Source organism: Ovis aries, chromosome 3, assembly GCF_016772045.2.
Source record: "Ovis aries strain OAR_USU_Benz2616 breed Rambouillet chromosome 3, ARS-UI_Ramb_v3.0, whole genome shotgun sequence".
Lineage (NCBI taxonomy): Eukaryota > Metazoa > Chordata > Mammalia > Artiodactyla > Bovidae > Ovis > Ovis aries.
The window spans coordinates 2,350,485-2,360,936 of record NC_056056.1 but is presented as its reverse complement, the minus strand read 5'-3'; the positions used below and the strand labels follow the sequence as shown (position 1 = coordinate 2,360,936).

The 10,452-nt window shown below is 60.8% G+C and overlaps 1 protein-coding gene across 10 annotated transcripts in view; it reads right to left on the bottom strand.

Moving 5' to 3' along the window:
* Positions 1 to 10,452, bottom strand: part of VAV2 (vav guanine nucleotide exchange factor 2) — a 177,556-nt gene that overhangs the window by 3,595 nt on the left and 163,509 nt on the right. For 2 of the 10 annotated variants that reach the window (XM_027966124.2, XM_027966126.2), the window contains 7 exons: positions 10,100 to 10,174; positions 8,807 to 8,859; positions 7,477 to 7,593; positions 4,561 to 4,648; positions 3,240 to 3,363; positions 2,311 to 2,397; positions 1,235 to 1,392 (listed from right to left, as the gene is read on the bottom strand). In XM_027966124.2, the coding sequence (XP_027821925.1) occupies positions 1,235 to 1,392; positions 2,311 to 2,397; positions 3,240 to 3,363; positions 4,561 to 4,648; positions 7,477 to 7,593; positions 8,807 to 8,859; positions 10,100 to 10,174 (702 nt within the window). The remainder of the gene's footprint in view (positions 1 to 1,234; positions 1,393 to 2,310; positions 2,398 to 3,239; positions 3,364 to 4,560; positions 4,649 to 7,476; positions 7,594 to 8,806; positions 8,860 to 10,099; positions 10,175 to 10,452) is intronic. The other 8 variants (XM_060413729.1, XM_027966127.2, XM_060413732.1 and 5 more) reach the window with 6 other exon arrangements.

Genomic DNA, 10,452 nt, shown 5'->3' with positions numbered 1-10,452 from the left:
AATAAAAGAGCTGCCAGCCTAGAATTCTAGTTCCAGTAAAAATACTCTGCAAAAATGAACTCAATACAATGGCTCACAGAAAGGAAGCAGGTCTTGGTGGACAGATGACTGATTCGTGGGGCAGGGATGACCACGTAGACAAGTGAAAGCCTTTTCTTTCAGTACAATGCCCACCAAGAAGTATAAAAGATAGAAAAATCACTATTTTCTACCATGATAGAAATAACTGAATAGGCAAAATTAATCGATGAATGATAAAACTAGTAGGGGAAAGCTCGATGAGGACAAGCTATTTATCCGATTTCAAAGTATTACGCTGCACATTACTTTTATTAATTACAGCGCATTTAGAGTGCAGAAACTCGGCAGATATCACCTGGACCAAGTACTCAAGTGAAGGCCCAGGTGTGTGCTTACGAAGCTCCAGGCGCCTCTCAACACTTTGCGAGCTAGTGGTCCCAGCCCTCTAGGTCAACTGCCTAGGACTCAGTGTCCTCATACTTCTGAAGGGTTGTCAGATGGAAACAAGGTCAGACCCAGGGATCTCCAAGGGCAGACAACATGCCACGTGAAGGCAGGCCAGTTTCCGCCACCTGGCAATGGTACGGTGAGTGACGGGAGCCAAGTCTGGCCATGTCCATGGACAGCTGCAGCCCCCTGAAAGTTGGATGTTCCCTAATCAGTGGTTTGTGGAGCTCAGGTACCCTGTTGGGTGAATGCCAATGGAACTGGTCAAAGCCAGGGAGGCCAGACATGGTACCGGGATAAGGAGCCATGGGTCTTAGAGTTGCAGGCTGGGTGGGGATACTATGCATCCCTTCCCAAATCAAGGTGTAAATGGGGTCTTAAGGAAGGGCGGGACCCCATCAAGGGCACCCAGGCTCTGCTCTCAGTCCCGAGGCAACCTGCCTGCAAAGAGGGTCGGGCACAAGCAAGTGACCTGAAGACCGCACTCAACATCTGTCTCTGCCTTCGCCACAATGGACCCCAGAATAGGACTCAGAACAGACACAGGGTCAGACCGGCCAGGGGCCCAGATCCAAGCCAGGAAGTCGCTTCCTCACAACGTGACCCCAGCTCGCGGAGCCTGTGGACACTAAGTCTTCCGGTCGAGGTCAGAGAGTACAGGGTTGGGGCACGGTGGTGCTTGGTGTCGGCCGGAGCCCTGCCTCCCCAAGCCCCAGGGTGAGCTGGGGTCTCCGACTGGGGCCAGGGGCCAGGCCGACCCACTCACCCGGCCGTTGGTCTCGCCCTTCCACCAGCCCTGGTCCCCACCGATGCGGCTGTATATCTTCACCACGTCACCTTCCCGCAGCGAGAGCTCCCGCAGGTCACGGGCGGCGAAGTTGTACCTGGCCACGGCCGTGCCGATGACACGGGGTGTAAACACTGCTGGGGGAGATGGGTGGCGTCACACGGTGACGTCGGGGCCTCCAGGGTGGGGGTCCTCAGACTGAGCTGGGTCTCTCCCCCGGGGCCTGGCCTTGTGCCCACAGAGGAGGCTGTCAAGCACAAAGATTCCAGAGGGACAGACCAGGCTCCAACCCCAGGGCCCTTTCATCCTCTGTGGGTGCCCCAGGCTGCAGGCATGTGGGCCACGTGAGTTCCACCAGGCTGCAGCCAGAGCTTCACCACCCGCACTGGGGGCCATCGCAGCTCCCTGAGGGCCTTCCCACGTGCCCAGCATCTGGGCAACTCACGAGTGGACTGCAGGGTGACTGCTGCCCAGCCCCCAGCCGTCACCCTGACAAGGGCCTGGAAGCGGACCCCAGGGCACTAGTGTCCGACCTCCCTCGTGTCCCTGGTTCCAAACCAAACTGTAAAGCGGGCTGGACCAGCGTGGCCTGGGACCCAGGAGTCCTGATGGACACGATGGTGGGGGGGGGGTTTGCATAAACAGCAGCTGGGTGGGCTCTGACTCTGGCAGCAGCTGGCCGGGCAGTCAGGGCTGGTTGAGACTGTCCCCCTGCACCCAGTCCCACAAGTCCTCCTTACAGTTGCTGAGCGGGGCCCACCTCCCTCAAGGGGGCCGCCGGGCCGTTTGCTGCTACCAGAGGCCAAGCCCCCAGGAAGCAGTAGGGGGCATAGCCAATGAGCTGGGGAGGGGTCACGGGGGTGAGCGATTCAAAGGCGAGGGCAGGGCTGAGCCCGACGGTGTCCACAGGAGCTGCAGCGGCCCCCGCCCACCCCCGCCAGCGTCCAGCTTCCCCGCCCCACCCCCGCTGCAGTGGCGGTGGACACGGTCAGGCTGGGGCTGTGGGTTGGCTGGTGGCAGCCCGGGCCCCCCACGCCCCCGAGCAGCAGCGGTACCTGACCAGAAGGGCGTGGAGGAGCCCTGAGAAGCAAGGCCGAGGCCCTGAGGACTGAGAAAAGAAAAGTTGTAGGAAGCGCAGGAAGCTGCAAAGAGGCGAGAGAGAAGGTGAAAGGCGGGGCTGGGGGCATCCGCACGAAGACACAGGCAGCAGACACAGGCAGCAGGGATGGGGGCGCTGCCCAGTGCGCCAGGAGGGCAGGAGGGCAGGAGGCGCCGGAGCCCTGAGGCCCACCTGGGCATGGACACAGCTGCCCTCGGCCCCACCCCCGGCACCTGCGTCCTGGACCAGCTCCTCCCAGCGGGTGGGCTGGAGCAGGGACGCAGGAAAGGACACGTGCAGAGCCCAGCCTCACGCCTGCGCTCAGGAGGCGCTCACTGAAGGGCCCGGCCCTGCACCTGCACTCAGGAGGCACTCACTCTAGGGCCCGGCCCCATGCCTGCACTCAGAAGGCGCTCACTAAAGGCCTGGCTTCCTCTCTGGCCTGCTCTGCCCGGGATGGCGGGCCTGTGGTTCTACGGGCCCCTGCAGTGGGACGAAGCAGGGTGGCTCCAAGACCTGGCCCCAGCCCCACCTTGCCCGTCTCTCCAGCTGGGCCCCGTCTGTGCCAGGCAGCCCTGTCCCCAAGTTAAGGTCCCAGCTCTGGCTCCCTGGCAGCCAGGGTCCCTGGGATGGGGCGGGGGAGGCGGCTGGGGCACAGGGATGGATCTGGGGACAGAAGGGACCTGCCCGGCTCCCTCCCCACGCTGGCCTCCAATTCAGAGCTGGCACCCCCGACTGGTCACATGGGGCTGCCCGGGCACCCTGGCTAGGCACGGTACTGGCGAAGAGCTGGGGGACCTGAGCCACCACTCCTAGGGGCGGGAATCGGGAAAGGGCTCAGGCCTAGGTGAGGTCCGCTGGAAGCCTTCCTGGAAGGGGCGTTACCTGGGGAGCGGCTGGAGGCCCTGGAGGCTGTGCGTTCCCGGGCCTTGTACGGGTACTTGAGTGTGGTGTCCAGCTGCTTGAAGCTCTCCTTGAGCGAGTGGCACTGGTAGTACTCCACCAGCTCCTGCGGGATGTACACGGGCACTGCTGCCTCCGCCTCCAGGCAGTCCTCCTGGGCACCCTGCCCCGCCTCCGCCCCGGCCTCAGGTTCTCACAGAGGACTCGTCTCCTCGACTCGGGAACTGCCCCTCCTCCTAGCTGCCCCCCACCCCAGCTCCCAGACAGGGGTCGGGCACAGTCAGTATGGCAAAAGCTTTTGATCCTGCAATTTCTCTCCCAAACATTTCTAAAGGAAGAGCCAAGGGAAGCAGGCCAGGACTGAGGGCCACAGACACGCCTGCAACACTTCTCAACAGGGAAAAATCAGAGACCTCCACCCACCCAGCAGCAGGCAAGTGCTTCTGGAACCCACAGCGTATCCATGTGACTGAATGCCACGCGGCTACAGCGGGGTTGGAAGAGAGAGGGCCGTCCCCCTGGTGAGTGTTCACCGTGCCCAGAGGTGAACTAAGGTTGGGTCCCATGTGAACAGTGGCATCGTCTGAAAGAGGAACCCATAAAGCACGCCTGGGCTTCAGGGGGGACTCACCCTGAAACAAGAACGTCAGGGTTGGGGGCACGTTGCGGGCACTTTGCCTTTTACCGTGTGCTTTTCTGCGGCCACAGTGGGACGTCTGAGAGCCCACGAGCTCCGGTTAGACGGTCTCCACACACACAACACGTGTGACTGAGCAAAGAAACACTGGGTCTAACTTTAAATCATCTTAAGGAGGACCGTTCATGTACTCATGGCTTTCTGGCTGGGCCGGGACAGTTCTGAGCGAGGCAGGAGCAGGCACCGGAAGCCCCATGTGCGTGAGTCCAGCCGGCAGCCAGACCTGGATGCAGCCTCCCTGGGCCTCGGTCTCTGGCTCCCGCAGAGGCTCGGCGTGAATGGGCTGTGGGAGGCCGGTGACCCTGCTGTCCACCTCAGGGTTTGGGGGACAGAGGTCCTGACCTGGGAGCTGCCTTACCTGTCCCAAGGTGCCTTACAGACCGGCTTTCCTGGATCTTTCTCAGTGGGAGCACCCCCCACCCCATCGCAGAAGAGCGGCCCCTAGCCCAGCAGTGGGGGACGCTTGCTGGGCCCTCTCCACCGGGAGCCTGGCCTGCAGGAGGGACTGCAGGGGGCCGCTCCTCCCCAGAGTGGCCTCAGTGGGAGACCTGGGCCCTCCCCCAGCCTTCGGGGCTGGGCCGGTGGGAGCCCCCCAGGACCACGTACCAAGAGGCTCTCGAATTTCTTGGCTTCTGTGATGTGGACCCAGCTGTCTTTCTCCACCACCTTAATGTGCTTCACCTCGTCGTTGAACCTAGGCCAAGCACACGGGCGCAGTGGGCACCGTGCAGGCTGTGCGGCCCCGCCCCGCAGGGCTCCGGGCTTACTGCATGCGTGCTGGAGCAAAGACCCGGGCCCTCGGTCCACACTCCTGCTCTTCGCTGCTCCCTCTCGGCCCTCTCCCCCCGCCCCAGCCTGGGCCTGCCTCCGACTGTCTGTCTATCCATCCACCAGGCCACCTGGTCTGTCTGAAGCCCAAACTCCCTGGTCAGCCAAGGCCTCGGGCCCCAGAGCCCCACACCCGGGCTCCCCGCAGCCCCATGGAGACATCCATCCAGGATGCTGCTTGCTGTCTGCACTGGGGACGTCCCCCTCCCTGCCTCCCCCCGCCCCCACCCTGAGGCTTCAGCAGCACCGTCTGCAAGTCAGAGGCCCGAGGGGCGCAGCCTCACCCCAGCTATGCAACTGCCTCCTAAGACTCTCCTCCTCCACACCCTCGCGCCAGGAGGGGCTCTTCCTCAGCCACGCCGAGCACAGGCCCTCCAGGCCCCAGCTCCAGCTGTGCCCTCAGCCCAGAATGCTCAACCTCCTGCCCACCTCAGGACCCTGCCTGTGTCCCAGATCTCAACTCAAATGTGGCCTCAAAGGAGAGCTCATACCCCTTCCCTTCCAAACACCACCCCGCCCCTTACCAGCTGACTCCAAAGCCAAAGACATCACGAGTACAGAAAACCATACACCACATCCCCTAGGATGACAGAGGCACAAATCCTCAACAGACCATCATTACAGTGACTCTCTCTCCACACGCACACCTGTACACGCCAGCACGTAAGAGGGACTTTACACCACGGTTAAATGGAACATTCCAGGAAGGCAAGGTTGGTTTACCATCGGGAAACCAGTGAACGGAATAAAGAGCTGTTAAGCACGCATACGCCCAGCTGGCCAGCCTCCTCGCCAGCGAGGCCTTGTGGTGCAGCCACCATCCTGCTTCTCCTGGATTCAGAGTGAGTGAGCGTGCTCGCCTCTCCCCTGCCAAGCTCCCTGGACAAGGCCCTCTGAGCCCCACTCCAGAGCACTGCGGGCCCGGCACCCAGAAGGTGCTCCTTGAATTCCCACCAGGTGAGGGGCGCCTCTGCCGCGGACCTGCCACCACGCCTCATGCTCCTCTGCTCCCTGGGGCCCTGCCAAGACTGCTGCTGTGGGAGGCCCCACCCACACTGGGCCACACACCTCACGAAGCCCCATCACCCATAGCAGGTACAGCTGACCTCTGCTCGAGAGCAGTCCTGTGTGCCAGGTGGCCCAGGCCATGTCCAGCTGGTGGTCACTGGACAGCTGTTGCTTTCAGTGAACACTTTCAGGCGTCCTCTGGTTTTTGCATTTTACAAAAACCAGTGCGTTGTTTTCAGGCCCAAACATTTGTGGGGCCTCTTAGAAAGGCCGTGGGGACCGAGGCAGGCTGTCCACTTGGGTGAGGGGTCTCATCTTCAGTCTCAACTCCTCCTGGTTCCCCAGATCCTCCCCTGCGGCACTCCCACCTAGGTCCCCCGGCAGCCATTCTGTACAGTGGGACCCTGCCCTGGATGGCCAGGGAACGACCGCCTGCAGACCCCTCAGTAACGTGGGGTGGGGGAAGGGGGAGGTCCACACACGTCCACACACACACGTCCACACACACACCTGCACACATTCACACACACACACACACACGTACACGTGTGCGCACACGGTCTCACACGACACACACGTGTACACACACACTCACACGTGCGTGCACACACGTGCACACACCCACACGTGTACACGTGTGCGCACACGGTCTCACACGACACACACGTGCACACACACATGCACACACACTCACACGTGTGCGCACACACGTGCACCCACACCCACACATGTACATGTGTGCGCACACGGTCTCACACGACACACACGTGCACACACACACACGTGCGCACACACGTGCACACCCACACCCACACGTGTACACGTGTGCGCACACGGTCTCACACGACACACACGTGCACACACACATACACACACTCACACGTGTGCACACACACGTGTACACACAGGGTCTCACATGACACACACGTGTACACACACATGCACACACACTCACACACGTGTGCACATGCGTGCTGGCCAGTGGCAAGTGCTCAGGTCAGCACTGGCCCCCACTGCTGGGGCACCCCACTGGGCCCCCAGATGTAGAGGAGGCTGGTGTAGAGAGAGGGGAGAGAAAAGGCTGAAACGGAAGGACGGGCTGTGTGTTCAGGACCTGGGTGTGGCCCCACTGAGCTCAGCTCTCGTCTGCCCCTAACAGCCAGGGGCACTCCTGCCTCCTACAGAAAGGGCCTCCCTGCTCCCTCATGTCGACGTCTGTTACTCACTTGATACCAGACTTCCGTTACTCACTCGAAGCACCCAGGGGCCCTGCCATGGACCTCCCCCCACCCCCAGCACCCACCCAGCAGACCCGAGGAGGGCTTCCCTGAACACAGACCACCCTGCTCAGGGCTCCTGACCCCGCTGAGGTCACAGCAAACCGGAGCCCTCTATTCACTGGCCCGAGACGCGGGTCCAGGGTGTGTCCTGTGCCAGGGGCGACCAGCCACCAGTCAGATCCCATCCTTTGAGGAGGAGACAGAAGACCCAGGAGGGGGCAGCTTCGGGGCAGGAGGAGCCCAGCGCCAAGGCCTTGGGCTGAAGCCTTTTATGCCTAAAGTGCCCAGTGTCGGCGGCACGTCCCAAGGCCACAGCCAGCAAGCCCAGGATCTGGAGGGGATGTGGACGCCCTGATGCAGAACGGCACCGGGGCAGGGGTCTCCCTGACCCCCAGCTTCCACGTACTTGATACTTATGGCAAAGCGCTCGGCCTCCGCTGGCCGCTCCCTGATTAGGTAGGTCCCGCTGGGGTGGGATTTGAGCAGGTTGTCAGTCTGCTGCCTCTCCATATTTCCGGCAAACCTGGAGCAGAGGAGGAGACGGAACCCCGTGTTCACACGGCCTGAAGGACAACCAGCGGGGCTCTAACCTGCTTAAGAGCCTACTGGGAAGCGAGGCCACGCCCCTGGGAGACGGGGCGAAGGGTGGGCAGGGCCCAGAGGCCAGCCAGTCTACCTGGGTCTCACCCTCCAGAACCCAGGATCTGCAAGAGGCATTCAGGGAAAAGGCGTTAGATCAAAATATCCTTTCCAAATTCTTACTGTTTAGGAAGAAGGAAAAAACGCAAACTGCTCACGTAGGCTCTTGTTCTGTGTCCTAAACCTTTTTGTCTGGAAGCCTTCCTCTCTATCTCTATGAAAATGAAGCCCACCCCCAGCCCGTCTCTCTCCAGGCTTTGTTAAGCCTGACCCCATTCGCACCTCCCTGTAGGGCTGAGTTGGGACTTCTGTAAATGGATTCATTAGAAAACTGAAGTTCTTGTGCGTCAAGTGAAAAATCAAAGCCAAGTCCTCCACCCTCCGTATTCAAATGCAGCGAACAGTGATCTAGAGGGAACAGACCCTGGGGTCTCAGAGACACGGGTGCGGCAGCTGAGCCCGTCCCAGGCAACCGGCGAGCCAGCAGGCGGAGTGATAAAAGCTGGACCCCAGGTCGACCTGCGTTTGAGACTCACGTCTCCCACATCCACGCTCACATTTTATTTATCAAACAGCCCCACCTCTCTCAGCAAGCACTGTATGAGCAAATACAGTTATAACTTTTGGCCTTAAATATATGCCTCAGATGGTTAAGAATCTGCCTGCAATGCAGGAGACCTGGGTTTGATCCCTGGGTCAGGAAGATCCCCTGGAGAGGGAAATGGCAACCCACTCCAGTCTTCTTGCCTGGAGAGTCCATGGACAGAGGACCCTGGCGGGCCACAGTTCATGAGGTCACTAAGAGTCAGACACGACTGCCCGACTAACACTTTCACACCTCCTCGTCTGTATTTTACACTCACGTAAGATCCCGTTTGAAAAAGATTTCATTCTCCTAAATGTTCTAACCTGATGATCTGTTTGTTGACAGGGAAACAGCTACCTGGGGTAGAGAATATTCTCCCTGTTACCCAGCGACTCACAGCTGAGAAGGGGAGAAGGGGCCGCGTGCAACTGGGCTCAGCCACCCTGGAGACACTGGGGGCAGCCAGGGACCCCACGCCCCCAGCACGAAGGGGCCCTGCTGACCCACTCACCAGGGGTACGCAGTGTAGTCCATCTCCCGGGACAGCGGCCGGCTGATGGGTGGCTGGCAGGAGAGAATGCTGGGGTCAGTGTCTTCCCAGGGACGGTCCACAGCGTGGGGGCCAGCAGTTTCCTATCATCGGCGAGCTGGGGGGCCCAGCCCTGGCTCCCAGCACGTCTGTGGACTCTCGCCCAGAGCCCCTGGCCTGGGAGGTGCTGGGACGCACCGTCTCTAGGCGGGTGCTCGGCGGGTTTGACTGAATGAATGATTCACTGACTGAGTGAACACGTAGCGCTCAACGACTGGCGTGCTGTCGGCAGGAGGAGAGCAACCCAAAGGCTGCCGGGGCTTCTCCGCGGTGGACAGGAGCACCCCCTACCCTCCCGCTCCCTGGTGCAGACAGCCGCGGCCCCGAGGGCGGGCACGGGCCGGCAGCAGTGTCTGCAGGCAGGGGGCTGCACCTGCAGGTGACCCGGGCCGCTCTGCAGACCCCATGCTGTGCCCTTGCTGGCCAGAGCCCTCCCCTGGGCGCCCTCACCGGACCACAGGACGGGTAAAAACGCCAGACTACCTGTCCCCACCCCACCCCAGTCACCATGCAGGTAGGGAAACTGAGGCCCAGGGCCAGGAAGTGCCTCCCGCAACACACACAGGCCGCTCAGTGAGCCGGCGACATCTTCTTCCTCTGCGCTCTGGCCCCTTGCCCTGTCAGCAAGGCATGTCCAAAAATGCTTTCTCCTTGACCGGGGCAATGGCCTGAGCTGAAGCAGCAGGCTGGGCAGTGGGGCCAGAGGCCGGGCAGGGCCCCATGGGTGGACCAGGGTCCCAGGAGTCTTGCACCTGCCTCCTGCCGCTTTGAGAGAAGGCTCATTCTCTCAGTTTTAGCTCTTTTCCCAGGGGCATGGGGGTGACGCCGTTCATTCAAGGCTGACAGTGAGATGGCTTTTGTAACACAGCAGGATCTGCTCCACAGCACTCAGATCAAAGACATGCCACATTGCCTCTTTTCTAAATAACACAGTCCCTAGCTCTGCAGCTTTATCTTTGAGGGAGAAGACCTATGAAGGCCCGAAAAGCTGAAGACAGGCAGCTGGTCTCTGGCCCGTGATGCCTGCTACAGAGATGCCCATTTTAGTGTTTTTAAAGCCAGCCATGTCTTCCCCCAGGAGGGCACCCCTGTCCCAGCTCTGAGGCCAGCTCGCGATGGCCTGAACAAGCCCAGGGTGTCTGAGTGAGAAGGATGTTTTCGGCACCCATGGCACCCTGGCCCCACAATCCAGAAGCTTCCGTGAAAAGTACTTACCCTTCCATCCACAGGACAGGGCTTCACGGACGAGCTGGGGAAGTAACCTGACTTCCTGGTCTGCACCAGCCGACCCTGGGAGTGGACAGAGGGTCAGGGTGTGCGGGGCCTGGCCTGGCTAGTTTTGGGGGGAGGCAGGGGGTTATCCCAAGGAGGACGAGGGGAGTCCCTGAGAAGCCTGTTACAGCATCACCTCTCTGTTGTCACCTCAGCTGAACTCAGAGCCATTCTGGGCAGGAAGGTGAAGGGGGAGCACCCCGCTTCCCAGACAAGGACACTGAGGTCCCAGAGGAGGGATAAAACTCGCTTGGCACTGAGACCAGAGCCCATCTCCTGGAAGCCATCTCCTCTTA